This window comes from Aquarana catesbeiana, linkage group LG08 (genome assembly GCF_042186555.1).
Source record: "Aquarana catesbeiana isolate 2022-GZ linkage group LG08, ASM4218655v1, whole genome shotgun sequence".
Taxonomy (NCBI): domain Eukaryota; kingdom Metazoa; phylum Chordata; class Amphibia; order Anura; family Ranidae; genus Aquarana; species Aquarana catesbeiana.
The window spans coordinates 265,481,300-265,497,890 of record NC_133331.1 but is presented as its reverse complement, the minus strand read 5'-3'; the positions used below and the strand labels follow the sequence as shown (position 1 = coordinate 265,497,890).

The following is a 16,591-nucleotide window of genomic DNA, read 5'->3' as shown; positions in this document are numbered from 1 at the left end:
AATTGTTTACTCTAAAAGGGTTAAAATCCCAAAATAATTCAAACTATCTTCATCAATACCAAAGTGATTAACAGTACCTTTCTAACTGAATTATTTAGCCTAGGGCAAGACTAACCATATACAACCACCCTGGAATAAATAATTTCAACAAAAACTATATTCTGCACTCCAATTAATGAAACATCATTTTGATGTCTTTTGACATAGCACTTCTCTCCTGTAAGCGGAAGATCCGTGTACCCCCATTAACCCTCCTCATTCTCCCAACCATATTATGTGGGAGTGTGACGAAGGCACTTATTCCCCTGAGAGAGATATTTATTCTTTTTCACGGGTAAATTGTGATTACTTGCAAAAAATAATTTATACAATGTATCATCTAATCTCATATGTTTTTTGTTTACTCTTTACTCCAGAATTCACTGGTTTCTTTTCTATCTATTCATCTCTTCAGTCCACACAGGTTGATCTGCGCAGTCAGCTCTGCATAACAAAAAGTAAGTCAAAACTATTTGATCTATTGCCATGGCACCACTGAATATACTTTCCCTGAATGTTCAGGGAATAAATGTCCCTCAAAAAAGGACCAAAGCCTTCCGTACTTTCCATAACAAGAAGGCTCACATAGTATGCCTCCAAGAAACACACTTCACCAAAGATTCTACTCCAAAATATATTTCTCCTTTTTATCAACAAATTTACACGGCTTCTGCCTGTACCAAGCAAAGGGGAACTCTAATTGCATTTCACCGATCCACACCATTCACCTTATCATCAGAAATTAAAGACCCAGAAGGTAGATATCTGATACTCATGGGTTATATAATGGATACAGCAATCACGGTGATTTCCTACTACGCTCCTAACAAACAACCTACACCATTCCTCTCACATATATTACAAGTGATTAATACACACAAAATAGAAACAGTGATAATGTGTACGGATTCGAACCAGGTCCTCCTCCCATTTCTAGATAAATCACCTTTTACACCATCCAAAATAACCTCTAGATTACCTTTTTCTCAACTTCTTTCCAAATACAATCTGGTAGATTCACGGAGAGAAAGTAACCCAATGAAAAAGAAATTCACTTATTTCTCGCACCCTCATCAAACCTTCACCAGAATAGATCATATTTTTCTAACAATAGGAATGATACCAGAAATTATTGCATCAGATATAATTCCGATTCCGTGGTCTGACCATAATGCAGTATACACTACTATAGCCTCAGCCATACCAAAAGCGCATGACCCAACGTGGTACTTACCGGACATAATGCTCAAACACCCACTACATCAGATGGCCATTGAACAAGCTTTAAAGGAATACATATCAATTAATAATACAACAGACATCTCCCCAATAACACTGTGGGAAGCTCATAAGCCTGTCTTGCGTGGTACAATACAAAGACAAATGGCACTATTTAAACGGGAACGCAAAAATCTAGCAAAAAAACTAGAACTCAATTTTAATGCAGCCTACATATCATTTCAAGATAATCCATCTCAGAGTACAAAATCTCATCTGGAAAAATCTAGATTGGAATACGATCTATTTCTCACTGAGTCAGTTGATAAATCCCTCAAACGCTCCAAACACAATTTCTACATGAATACAAACAAACCAGGTACATATTTGGCTCGGGCATTAAATTCAACTAACAAATCTTTCAAACCAATACGTTTGAAATTATCAAAAAATGTTTACACTTGTAATCCAGTTAAAATAGTCCATAAATTTCACTCACATCTCGCAACTTTATACAAGACAAACAATGAATTTAATCCTACAGAAGCTGAATCCTTCTTCTCAAAAATAACCTTACCTGAATAATCTCAGAATCAAAAAAGCAGTTTGGATGAGTCTATAACTATAGATGAAGTTGCTAACGCCATAAAAGACCTAAAACTTAACAAAAGACCAGGCCCAGACGGCTACTCGGCTTTATACTATAAAACATTCTCAGAAATACTCTCTCCCATTCTCACTGAAACTTTTAACAAACTTCTAGATGGACATTCTTTTCGGCAAGAAACACTAATGGCAATTGTTTGTATGATCTCAAAACCCCTTTCTGATGATACTTCCTGTGTGAATTATCGGCCTATCTCTCTGTTAAACCTCGATATTAAATTATTAGCAAAAATAATAGCAAAACGCCTCAATAGCATTATAGGAAAATTAATACATAGAGATCAAGTAGGCTTCATGCCAAATAGACAGGCAGGCGATAATATACGCAGGGCAGTGTTATTGGCACATATTGCTAAAAAACGGAAAATCCCTTTTATGTTTTCTATCTCTCGATATTAAGAGGGCATTTGACACAGTATCCTGGCAACATATGCAATATTCATTACAAAAATGGGGTTTTGGACCCCACTTTTTAACATGGATCAAAGCATTATATAATAAACCCAAAGCCTATATAAAATATGCTGGATACAAATCTGAAGCCTTTAATATCGAAAGAGGTACCCGACAGGGTTGCCCATTATCTCCCTTATTATTTGCCCTTATACTCGAACCCATGGCCCAATACATCAGAACAAACCAAACTATAACTGGCATTGAAGTAGGAGGTATTACACACAAATTATGTATATTTGCAGACGATATATTACTTTTTCTATCATCACCACAGGTCTCTGGTCCTAACTTAATACCAGCTCTTGATGGATTTGCAGCCCTATCCGGCCTTATGATTAATCCTAAGAAATGCCTAGTGCTTAATATTTCACTCACAAACATGGAATTGATCCCGGCTAGGGCTGCACACCCATTCACATGGGCAGAAAAATCAATCCCATATCTTGGAATTCATTTAACAGCATCTCATTCTGACTTATTCTCAACCAATTATCCTCCTGTATTAAGACAGATCACAAATCTAATAAAACAATGGTCGCAACTTCCTTTATCCTGGATAGGGAAGATTAATGCAATCAAAATGACTATTCTGCCCAAATTGCTTTATCTATTCAGAGTCCTCCCTATTCCAATTCCTTCCTATTTTTTGAGAATAGTACAAAAAAGAGCAACTTCGTTTATATGGGGCTCTTCTAAACCACGTATACCTATACACACACTACATCTTCCCAAAAATAAAGGAGGCCTGGGATACCCTAATTTTACTAACTACTACAGAGCAGCACATTTGGCCAGTCTGTCCAAATACCATGCAAAACAGGAAATCCCATTATGGGTATTTATAGAGGCTTCAGAAAATGACCCTCTATTAATATCAAATTTATTATGGCTTGATCCTAAAGACCGCTTTAAAATTCATAATCCCATAACTAAACACTTCTTATCTCTCTGGGATAAACTTAAAACCAAATATCAGTTACAATCTCCACACAATCCTCTCCTTTCTTTTATCAGAAATCCGGCCTTTTATCCGGCATGGATCTACCCAAATTCTTTTAAAGCTTGGACAACATCAGGCATTCAGACACTAAATGACTTCATAGCATCTAAATCATTCCTTTCATTCCCATCGCTTAGAGAAAAATATGATCTACCAAACTCTGAGATATTTAGATATCTCCAAATCAAAAATTTCTATACACCATTCCTAAAGGGGGATACACCATTATCCCAATTATCCATTTTTGAATCAATCTGTACAAAAGATCCATTTGCTAAAGGTACAATTTCATCACTTTATAATCAATTATATGGAGTAGCAAATCTTAATAGACCCTCTTATGTTCAGAGGTGGGAGGAGGACCTGGGACGAACTTTAGAAGACACGGACTGGTCTAACATATGGCTCACATCTAAGTCATCTTCACCCAACATGTTAGCACTGGAGACAAATTATAAAGTCCTAACTCGCTGGTACCTTGTACCCGCTAGAGTGGCAAAATATTCACCTAATACCTCAATTCTTTGTTTTCGAGGATGCCCAGAAATAGGCACATATTTACACATATGGTGGACGTGCCCAGTAATCCAAACCTTCTGGAAGGAAGTCTTCGTGATTGCATCTAAAATATTTAAAAAAATAATACAACCAGATCCATATTTAACTTTACTTAATCTAAAACCGGAATGGTTAACACTCTCTCAATTCAAACTTATGATCCAACTAATAACGGCTGCAAAACAAACAGTGGCCAAGGCATGGAAATCTCCTACATTGGTACTAGCAGAAACAATTCACAGAATGAATAATACAATGTCCCATGCTAAGATGGTAGCCATCGATCAAAATCAAATTCCAAAATTTTAAAAACTTTGGCATCCTTGGATAAAACAACAGTTCCTGTCAAACTTCAATGACTCTGTCCTGTTGCCATGGTAACAGATTAAATGACTTACAGAGACACCCATTCTAAGGCTTCAAAGAGAACTAAAAAGAATAATAAACTGACGAGCGGGACAACCTTGTGGACCATACCTCTACCTTTCAACCCTTTTTCTTCTTTCTCTTTCCTTTTCTCCAGCTTACGATTAAAGCTCATTATCAGAATTTATTTGACCTATATACACTCTACTTGTAAACAATATGTATAGTAGGTATAAATCATTTAAATACCTACAAAAGTAACTAAGGAAATGATATATATCTTTAATTTAGGTTTACGTGAACCCAATGTTTAATATTTGAAATTTCATGATATTTACCTATATAAACCCTACTGTAAAACAATGAGCTTACTTTATAGATCCTTGTAAACTAACTTTATGTATCTTTATAACATTGTATACTCAATAAACTTCTTTTGACAAGGAAAAAAAACAAAAAACTTTCATATTGAACTAACCCTGGTAAAGCAGACCCCAACCTTAAAGTAACCCTGACACTTTGCACATTTAGGCCTTTGTAGATGTGTGTCTTCCATACAGTCAGTCCTCCATTGCCTCAGTCTCCAGAAATATAGGTTAGCATGCAAACCTCTCTCATTCCTACTGTGATATAGTTCCTGGCACCTCACCTGCCAAATGCCAGTCTCCTTTGTTACATGGTAATGGGAGAATGTCCAAACCTGATGCCAATTCCAACACAGGCTGACAATGAGCTTACATAGTACTACCTACAGTTGTGCTCAAAAGTTTGCATACCCTGGCAGAAATCATGACATTTTGGCATTGATATCGACATGACTGATCATGCAAAAAAATTATTTTATTTAAGGATGGTGATCATATGAAGCCATTAATCACATAGTTTTTTTAAATCATAATGATAACAAAAAGCCCCCAAATGGTCCTGATCAAATTGTTTCCATACCCTGGAATGTTTGGCCTTGGTACAGACACACAAGGTGACACACACAGGTTAAAATGACAATTAAAGGTGAATTTCTCACATCTTGTGGCTTTTTAAATTGCAAATAGTGTATAAATAGTCATTCAGTTTGTTAGCACTCACATTGATGCACAGAGCCATGGGGAGCAGGAAAGAACTGTGAAAAGATCTGCCTAACAAGGTAATATAACTTTATAAAGATGGAAAAATATATAAAAAGATATCCAAAGCTTTGAATATACCAGTCAGTACTGTTCAATCACTTTTTAAGAAGTGGAAAACTTGGGGATCTCTTGATACCAAGCCAAGATTAGGCAGACCAAGAAAGATTGCAGCCACAATTACCAGAAAAATTGTTCGGGATACAAAGAAAATCCGACAGGTAACCTCAGGAGAAATACAGGCTGCTCTGGAAAACGATAGTGTGGTTGTTTCAAGGTGCACAATATGACATTACTTGAACAAAAATGAGCTGCGTGGTCGAGTTGACAGGAAAAAGCCTTTACTGTACCAATGCCCCAAAAAAGCCTGGGTACAATATGCCCAACAACACCTTGACATGCCTCACAGCTTCTGGCACATTGTAATCTGGAGTGCCGAGACCAAAATAGAGCTTTATTGTCTCAACCATAAGCACTATGTGTGGAAAGGGGTCAACAAGGCCTATAGCGACAAGAATACAATCCGAACTGTGAAACATGGTGGTGGCTCACTGATGTTTTGGGGGTGTGTGAGCTCTAAAGGCATGGGGATTGTTGTGAAAATTGATGGCAAGATGAATGCAGCATGTTATCAGAAATTACTGGCAGACAATTCTCCTGCATGAAAGCTGAGCATGGGACACTTGGAATATCCAGCACGACAATGACCCTAAGCACAAGGCCAAGTTGACCCTCCAGAGTTTACAGCAGAAAAAGGTGAAGGTTCTGGAGTGGCCATCACAGTCTCATAACCCTAATGTCACCGAGATCTGTGGAGATCTCAAACTTGCAGCCTGACCTGGAGGTATTTTGCCAAAGATGAATGGGAACCGCCTTCAAGAATTTGGGGCCTCATAGATGCACACTTTAAAAAAAGGGGTAATTTAATTTGTTTACTTGTTGCCATAATTTGTTTTATCATTGTACCGTTCTGTTATAGCCTACAACTGAATATGAATCCCATGGCTTTTGGCCCTACTTTGGCTTCCTTACAAGCTTCGCCCCCCCCTCCCCTCGCTCAGCCCGCTTATGGGTTATAGCCCTAAACTCTGGGACTCTGTTCGCTACTCGGGTAACCTCATGTTCCCCTTTCTACCACTCCTCCCTCTCTTTAGTAACCCCCTGTTCCCGCGGGGCCTTGATCAACTAAGCTTTTTCTCTTGGTGGTCCTTCCATGACTTCAGGGAGGTCCGACATTTTATCTCAACGCATTTTCTTCCCTCCTGGTCTTGCTTCCAGGACACCCATGAGGCACCCTCTTTGCAATTCTATCACCATACTAAACCAAGCCACTGGGTCTCTTCGTTGAGACACAATTCCGTTTATCCTTTCCAAAAAATGTTTTTTAAACTCCTTTGCTTTCATTTCCATGGGGCCCCAGGAGCTATTGCCAAAATCTACTCTTCTTTAAACGCTATGGACTTGCCTGGGGCCGTGTCTTATAAGTTGCGTTGGGAACAGGGCTTGGAGACCTCTATCGAACCGGATGACTGGAACAAGGCTTGGTTCTCTGTGGCCAAATGCTCCTTCAACATGGCTACTTTAGCTGCATACAAAGTCCTCTTACGGTGGTACTAGGTCCCAGCCCAGATAGTGAGTGCGAACCCATCCTATAAAGACTGGTGCTTTAGAGGATGTGGTCAGCGGGGTGATGCAATACACACTTGGTGGTCCTGTTCTCGCCTCATAGGGTTTTGGCCCAGGGTGTTTGGCCACCTGCATTCCTTATTTCATATACCCATTCACAGAGATGCTAAATTTTCTTTGTTGCACTGCCCGATCCAGGGCTTGTATTCTTACCAACAGAAACTGGCAACGTATTTGTTTATTGCGGCCAAACGGGTTATAGCCAGAGCTTGGAAGAGGCCCTCTGTTCCATTTGCTATGGTGAAGAGCACTCTAACTGATCTCATGATCAATGAGAAAATGTTGAGTATTTTAAATGACTTTCACTATAAATTTCTTAAAGTATGGTCTCCTTGGTGGACCTATGCTCGTCCCACTTTACACCTGAGCAGTCTGGGCCTCTCCTGAGAATGGTCTTGTCACTCTCACCTCCTGCAGGACTCCTCCCCTCCTCTCCTTCTCCCCTTCTTTTCTCTATATTCTGGTCTGCCTTTCCTGGTTTTTGCACTCCTCTCCCTCCTTTTTCTTTTTGAAATCAAGACTATTCCTAGGGCCGCTCTTGGTCTTTTGTGCCCTTGGGTCACCCTGGATCCTCAAAGCTGAGGCCCACCTCATGATGGTTAGCGGCCACCATCGCTATATTTTCAATCTTTTTTAGTTTTGTATCTTTCTGCCAAATGTTCATCCCGGTCTGTGACAGGGATTTTCATTGGACTAATATACGCATGTCCCTCCGCTGTGATCTAGTGCACTTGGACCCTAATTGGTTGGCCCTTATGCCCTGGTGATGTATAGGGACCTATGGGGTGCCCCATATGTCCCCCAGTTGATAGTTAGTAAATTCCTATTCATGTTATAATAGTTATTTCCTATTCATGTTATAAGATCGTTATGTTCATTGAACTACGCCCCTGCGTGGGTGAACGTTTGTCAAGATGTTATATTTTTTCAATAAAAATTACTGTACCAGAATAATAATCCCATGGGAAATAAAAGAAATGTGTTTGCCTGCTCCCTCATGTTTACTTTAAAAATGTTACATTGTGCATATTATCAATTCTCCAAGGGTATGCAAACTTTTGAGCACAACTGTACCTAGGGATTTAGCAGGAAAGGTAAGCATTGGTAGTAGAAGAGATGGGCATTTAAAAGGATTCATCACTTTTCCCTCAATTAGTGAAACTGTAGACTTACTGTAACCCTGTAACTGAATTTAAACCCTTTTAAATGGAAACTAACCTAAACTAACCCTTGACATAAACTCACTAGACCAGCCATTCTCAATCAGAGTTCCTTGGAACCCTAGGGTTCCTTTCAGAGATTGCTTGAGGTCCCTTAAGCTGATTGACCTCCCATCCGATGATGTGTGCTTAGTTCCGAGCAGAATCAGTGGTATGACACCAATATTTTTTTTTAGCTATCTGTATCTGTAAGGGAGGCATTCTTCTCATTGGCCACCAATGTAAGGGGTATTTGCATCGTGCCCCAATGGTTTTAGTAAGGGCTCCACAAGACCTGAAAATTATTTAAAGGATACCTCAGGGGTTAAAATGTTGAGAAATGCTGCACTATACTTTCCTCTATACTGCAGTCATTTTGTACCAGCAGATGATTCACCACCTGCTCAACATTTTTTCAACAGCTCTGTCCTGAAACACAGCGATATCCAGCTGTAAGTGACAAAAAGCTACCAATCCATGTTAGATGGCTTAGCCTCTCTATCGGCCTTAATCACACAACAGGGGCTTAACCTGTTGAAACACTTGTGCATATTTAAATGGCAATTTTTCACTTATGCTATCCAAAGAGAAATATGATTGGATGGTCATAAGAAAGAGATAGAACTTTTTCCAGTTACTCTTTTTGTCTTTGTTCTTAATGGGGAAGATTAAACCCCATTTCCTGTCCCAGTGATCAAATGAGAGTGGTCACCAGGACAGGAAGTGTGGGGAAACTCTCCAATGCTGACACAGGCAATAACATCTCACATTGATTCAAACCCTCCCCTTTTACATTGGTGAAAGTTAATCTATGATTAGCCAATAGGTGGTACTGCAGGCCGATGCTTTTCTGCACCCAGTTATTACAATCACAAACAGCAAATTGTAAAGGTACTTACAAGCACTGGGCCCCAAAAAGGAATGCCACTTAGAAACGTGATAGTAAAACTGGTGAAGACCGATGCAATGCCGAGGCCAATCTCCAATATGGCTGCCAAAATGACCAGAGTCTGAGCAGAGAAAGAACAAGGTGTAATTAGTTTGATGCAGCTTTAAACAATACTCTGCTAAGTGCAATTGATACCTAATGGTCCGCTAGAAATAAATGAATATATTTGCCCAACTAATGATTGAACCCAGATGGGGATTCTTTCAAGGCAAATTCAAGTTCCCCAAAGAACATTTTCTCATTCTTTTGCAGTACAGAATTCTAATTGCAATACAGAAGATAGAAGAACATAGAAGAAGTGGGGAGGCTCTAGGTAGAACTAAACCAACCAGTACTTAACAGGAGGGGAGGACAGAGGAAGATACCAAAATCCACCCCAATCTCAACAGAACTCTGTGTCCAATCAGACACAGGATCCCTCAGGATGACACCCCCCAATCCACTGGTGCCAGGCCTGACTTCCCCTTTAGAAGACAGAACAAAAGGGAAGTACTTGAATGGATGAAGGTAAAAAAGCCTTATGCCATTAAGTTGGCTCTAGTGATGATGAGGATAGAGGGAATGATGATGATGAGGTCAATGACACGACTTGAGTGCCAGATAGAGCAAAGGAGGTAAGTGAGGGGGAGAAACACCCGATGAAGCAGGATGTCCTCCAGAGGTAGCCATCATGGAAGAGTAAACAGCAGCCACCCCATTCCATAAGATTGTGGAACTGTTATCTCCCGGCCCACTTCCCGCAGCTCAGCTGTGTGGGCCTTTTTTAACATATGTGCAGCCGATCGCACTGTTGCAATTTGCAATCTCTGCCGCAAGCAGATCAAGCTCAGCAAAAACACCAGCCATTTGGGTACCACATGCTTCAAAAGCTAATTAACCCCACCACTCAACCCCTTGGCAAGAGCACCCGAAAGCCACACAAAAGGGACACAATTCTTCTCCTCACCTTTCATGCCTACCCCCGCTACATTACACCCGCTATATCTCATGACTTCTCAGCAGCCTCCACTGACAGGGATGATGGTGTAGCAAAGGGTGTCACAGCATACCACCATCTGTAGAGTATAGCAGGCAAATTTCTCTGCCCCAGCTGCTGCATCGAAAGAAAAAAAAATACACTCCCTGACACCCACATGCCCAGCATCTAAATTCCAGCTTGTTCAAATTGCTGGCTTTACAACTCCTGTCTTTCTATCTGGTGGATTCTGCCCCCTTCCGCGAATTAGCTACTGGGAACCTGCCATTGTGGTACAGCACTTTCTGCAATCTATTTGCACGTAAGCCCGTTCTATCTCTGTATCATCACGTAGAAGGCAATGTTTTGGCATTGTTGGGCAAGGCAGTCAGCCACGTTGTCCACATTACTGCTGACATATGGTCCAGCAAGTATGGTCAGGGACAATATATTTTGTTCACAGCACACTGGGTAACTGTGCTTGCAAATAGAAAAGGATGCAGAAAAGGGCTCAGTGCTGGAGCTTGTTTTTCCACCACATCTCCATACAGCTGGTGGTGATGATGTGAGATCTGTCAGCACCACCCCCTCCTCCTCCTCTATGCCCTCCTCTGCTGGATTGTTGTATGAACCACCAGTAGCCCCTAGGCACTCAAGGGGCCATTCAACGAGTCAGACTAAAAGATGCCATGTAGTGCTTTAGCCGGTCTGTCTGGTTGAACCAAGTTCAACCAGCTTAAAACCCTAAAAAGATACACACTGCCTGGTCATTGCAATGTGAGACTGTGGGAGGTGCTGTGTGCCTGGCTGCGTAGCACCTGATTGAGCATGGATCCTGAGACAAATCTGCGGGACCTATTAGGGGTCTACGCTACATACCTGTATCTCCATCTCTACTCCCCCTCATGCATCATATTGTCTATTGCAAAAAGACAGGTACACTTTAGATGTGGTTCCCATAATTTCCTGGGCTCCCTGTATAAACTGTGTGCTGTATAGTAACCTTTAATACTTACTCCCAAAGCCTTTGGTTTACCCTTAAGAAATGTTTGGAAAAATGGTAAAGATGGGTCAATCTTTTGTGGTATGATGGCGGACAGCCACCATTGTGGTGCCACAGTGGGGACACTCAAGGCCTGGGTTGAAGGAGGGATGTAGAATGTGGGGGGCGGAGGACTGATATTCTGAAAGAAAGATGCCACAGGCACATTTGACGCTGGGACCGCAGATGGGACTGCAGATGGAGTGCCGTTTATTAGAGTCTCACATTCACTCGCAAGATCTGACATCATGAAATCTAAAATAGAAAGAAAAAAAATGTTTAAAAAGTTAAAACCAGGATTTTGTATGCTTTTCCAAAAAAAAACAAACAAAAAAAAACAACATTGAGACAATATTTTACTTAACCACTGTATTAGGAGAAGATTCCTAAAATAAAAAATACATGTTTAAGAATGTTTAGAACCTCTGTAAGTTAAATCTCAAACAGTGTTATCAGATTTCCAAGCTATGGGATCACCAGCTAAACAAAAAGTTAAAAAAGCCTTTAAAAAGGGAACCTAATGCACCACCACATCTAAGGATTTAAAAATAAAAACTGATATGTTGCAATTTACGAGTTTAGATATGTTTTAAAGTTGAACTCCAAGCTGATATTAAATACACAAATTAATGCAGTTCTGTAAAAATTTTCCAGGGATGTGCTGCCCTGTACTGTCTGTAAGTGGCTCTGCTGCCTAATGTTCACAGAGATTATTTACGTACAGTTCCTGTCTCTGGGGGCTGACTTTAAAAACCCCATATGGAGGAAGTGGAGAGAGAAACAGAGCGAGAATTGAGTCACGATGGGCTGCTACTGCTGCTGTATTTTTACCCAGACTGGAAGTAGTGACTATTAGGCAAGTATTGCTATGTTCTAATAGTTTAACCAAAGCTGCCCATAGCTTTTTGGGTGCCTAATCTTTGTCTTATTGTTATTATCTCACATGCACAGTGCCAGATAGTTAGGTCTGTGCTACTGTATGTGTGTAGCGGTCACCTTCCAATGTATTAGAAGTTGAACCTGTTTATTATGGAGTTAGAGTTTATAAACAGCTCACGTTGGTCTAATTAACCCTGTCCACTTTGTCCTTGGATTTTATAGCTATTTTTTTTCAGGGCTCAATAACCAGTATAGGCTAGAGCCAGGTTGGGCATCTGAAGGCCACTTCTGGTTGTTAAACGTTGGGTTGCATTACAGATTTGAAACTACTAGGGACAAAAGTAAAGAGTTGATAGGCTGATTCTGATTCCCAGTGCCACGCCACAATTTCTGCACGTGAGAAGCTATGTTCCAGGCTGGTTGGACAAAGGCTGTCTTCAGGTCTCCAATAACAAGTGTGAATGAGGACCTAATTGATGGAGAATGTGATGTGGCTGAAGCATTATGGGTGGAACTGCATATAGATGTGCGTAGTTCAAAGTTAATCATTGGAGATTGTTATAGACCACCCAATTTTAATGAGGAGATGGAGACTCCTTGCACAGATGGAAGGGCTGCAAGGGCTGGGACAGTGATAATAATTGAGGGATTTTAACTACCTGGAAATTGACTGGAGTAATGGCACTGCTGAAACTGTTAAAAGGCAAACATTTAAACCTATTACAGGACAACTTTATGGTCCAGTTTATTGAGGCCCCAACTAGGAATGATGCTCTGTTGGACCTGGTAATCTCAAACCATGCAGAGCTTATTACTAATGTTCATATAAAGGAACATCTGGGTAGCAGTAACCATAACATGATTTCATTTGATGTTAGTTGTAAGCAAAAAACACATACGGGAAAGATAAAAACACTTAACGTTAAGAGAGCAAATTTTCCAAGGATGAGGGCTGCTCTCCAGGTCTTAGACTGGGAGGGAATATTGGCATCAATAGACACAGAACAGAAATAGGAATTCTTCAAAAAGACTGTTTGTGAACTCACTGCAAAGTTTATTCCCATGGGCAATAAGTTTAAAAGGCTAATGTGGCTCACGGGCAAAGTTAAAAAAGCTATAAACTATAAGAAAAGAGCTTTTAAAAAATATAAAAATGAAGGAACACTAGTGTCATTTAAATGTTACAAAGGATATAACAGAATATGTAAAAAGGAAATCAAGGATGCAAAGCTCAAAACGAACGACAGATTGCAAAAGATAGTAGGACAAACCCCCAAAAATTCTTCAAATATATAATTAGTAAAAAGGTCAAGTCTCAGCATGTAGGCCCTTTACAAAATATTCTGGAGTGGGTGACTGGGGACAAAGAGAAGGCTAATTTATTAAATACTTTCTTCAGCTCTGTGTATACAAAAGGAGCATGGGGGGGCTCATGTTCATAATGGGGGTGGTAGTGACACAGCCCCAAATGATTCACAATGGCTCAAAAGTGATATGGTCCAGAAATATTTAGACAGATTAAAGGTTGATAAACCACCTGGAACAGATGGCATCCACCCACGGCTCGTAAAAGAATTGAGCTCTGTCATTTCAAAGCCTTGTATCTAATTTTTAGGGACTCATTAATGACAGGAATAGTACCACTGGATTGGCGTAGGGCCAATGTGGTGCCTATATTTAAAAAGTGAACAAAGTCTTTACCAAGTAACTATAGACCTGTTAGTTTAACTTCTATAGTCGGGAAGTTACTGGAGAGTTTAATAAAAGACCACATAGAAGAGTTCTTGCTGGAAAATAATATTTTAAGCAACAGACAATATAGATTCATGAAAGACAGAAGTTGTCAAATAAATCTGATTTCTTTTTATGAGGAGGTAAGTAAAACCTTGGACAGAGGGGTGGCTGTGGACGTGGTATACTTGGATTTTGCAAAAGCGTTCGATACAGTTCCCCACACACACGACTAATGTGTAAGGTAAAGTCTACAGGCTTGGAAATATCAGTTTGTAAATGGATAGAAAACTAGCTAAAAGACCAAATTCAGAGAGTAGTGGTTAATGATTCTTACTCTGAATGGTCTAAGGTTATCAGTAGTGTACCCCAAGGTTCAGTGCTGGGCCCCCTACTTTTTAATATCTTTATAAATGATATAGGGTCTGGGATTAAAAGTATAATTTTGGGGGCGTGGCTTCCGGAGCGGACGTGTCTCCTTAGAGCTCCTGACCAGATCCGCCTGCAAACAGCTAAAAGCAGCTAAAAAGCACCAATAACATGGGCAAACCTCGCAAGGCTAAAGACCCGGAACCCAGGGGACATGCCACAAGATCCTCTTCGGCTCCCCCGCCCCTCATTATGGAGTACTTTGGCCTCGGAGCTCCGGTGAGACACCACGAGGCCAAGATGGCGCCGGCTCCACTGTCATATGTAGCGGCCCTCTCCTCCTCTCCTCCGCGGCTCTCCCCGGGAAAGCGAACGGACAGGTATGCCTCTGAGGGGGATTTGCTACCCGATCGCCCACCGATCCCACCTATTAGCACCCAGGCCAGCCCTATGCTATCCCACATGGGTGACACACTTGGCAGCCTGTCTCAGCCGTTTCCTCCCTGCCTACTGGGGCCTACACCAACACCGAGTGCAGGCCAAGCCTCTCCTTTGTGGGAATCCTCAGCCCAGGAATGGGACCCAAATTCCCTGCCACAGAGACCCCAGGCTACAAGGGACAAGTCACCATCCTCATCCCTGCAGCACAAGGAGTCTAATATAGCGGCAAGGCCTTCCTCACCGCAGCGGCCTGAAGAGCTGCAGGGGGCTTATTCACATGTAGCTCACGCAGCACAAGTACACGCCAGTGATCTGGCAAGACAGTCTAATCTCAAGACCCCTCCACATGCACTACAGAGGGGGCCTTCCCCACTGGACACTTCCTCCATTACTATGAGGGATCGACATGCCCATATCACAATGGACCCTGACCCTGAACCTGATGCATGTACTTCCTGGAGGGATTATGTCCGTTGCATGCCCACGAAACAGGACTTTCGTATGCTCATCCAAGAGGTACGTGACACATGTAGATCTGAAATTAACATGCTCCGCACTGATTTACACCACCTGTCTGCTAAGGTCCATTCTATAGAAGAAGCAGCATACGATACAAGGATGGAAGTCTCTCATATACACGATCGATTATCCGCGCAAGCTTCGGCCCTTAGAGAGTTTCAACGCCATCTCGAGGATCTTGACAATAGAGGCAGACGTAACAACATTAGAGTCCGTGGCCTCCCAGAAGCGACCCATGACGAGGACTTACAAGTCACACTGCAAGCCATCTTCAACAACGTTTTGGGTCGCCCGGAAAATCAAAGAGTCAAGCTGGACAGAGCCCATCGCGCTCTTCGCCCCCGAGGGCCAGGCCCAAGACCAAGAGATGTAATCTGCAGGGTCCATAACTACGCCCTGAAGGAAGATATAATGAGAAAAGCTCGCAACATGCGTACCATTGATTTTGATGGAGCTCCTATACAGCTGTACCCGGACTTGTCCTGGATCACCCTCCAGCAAAGGCGCTCCCTACAGCCACTCCTCACAACACTAAAGGAACATGACTTCCGCTACCACTGGGGTTTCCCCTTTAGCCTCACAGCAAAGAAAGATGGGAGATCCACCACACTGCGATACCCGGAAGACCTCCACTCGTTCTGTAAGGACTTGGACATTCCGGTTCCCCCCACACCCGGGTGGGACCCCCTACCCACTCCACCACCTCGTCCGGAGCCCTGGGTTCAGGTGAACGGGAGAAAGCGACAGAGGCCACATCCCAATAGTCCCTCGGCAAACACCCACCAGAGATGACTTTCCTTTTTTTCTTTTTTTTGCTTTTTCTTTTTGCTGACCAAAAGGCTCCAGATCAGGATAAGTTATTAGCAGAGATGTCACGAATATTGCTTAGCATGCTGAGAGCTCAGGAAATAATCTGTTTTTCTTGTTTCTTCCACAGAGGGTTAGACCCTAAGTTTTACTTTTTCAATTCCACTAGGTGGGAATACGGGTTAAAGATTTAGCACTTATGAAACTTTAAGGTACAATATTATTGCTGATATACTACGGTTATGTTCTACCTCTCACAAACTATCAATGGGGTCCCCCCCTCCCTTATTCCCCCTTCCCCTCCATCCCGCTATCCTGGCCCTCCCCCCCCCCACCCCACACTTACCGTTCCCCACCCCCTCCTTCCCTTCCCTGTCCTCCCATCCTCTACCCCAGTAGAATGTGCTAACATAGGTACCTAATGGCCCTCGCCCATCCCGGGTTTCTAAAGAACTACTGGGCAGAGTTGATGGGTCTGTACCCTGCCAACACTTCCAATATTGGGGCGGTTGGTCCATCACTGAGCATAATCAGCATTAGTTGAGTTTATCTGCTGCCTTGGTCTAAATCACATGGTTATCTGGTTA

The 16,591-nt window shown here is 41.8% G+C and overlaps 1 protein-coding gene across 3 annotated transcripts in view; it reads right to left on the bottom strand.

Annotated features, from left to right (window-relative positions):
- Positions 1 to 16,591, bottom strand: part of LOC141106406 (membrane-spanning 4-domains subfamily A member 4A-like) — a 107,915-nt gene that overhangs the window by 49,690 nt on the left and 41,634 nt on the right. For all 3 annotated transcript variants that reach the window (XM_073597171.1, XM_073597170.1, XM_073597169.1), the window contains 2 exons: positions 11,233 to 11,513; positions 9,212 to 9,322 (listed from right to left, as the gene is read on the bottom strand). In XM_073597171.1, coding sequence (XP_073453272.1) covers positions 9,212 to 9,322; positions 11,233 to 11,508 — 387 coding nt within the window. In that variant the 5' untranslated portion in view covers positions 11,509 to 11,513. The remainder of the gene's footprint in view (positions 1 to 9,211; positions 9,323 to 11,232; positions 11,514 to 16,591) is intronic.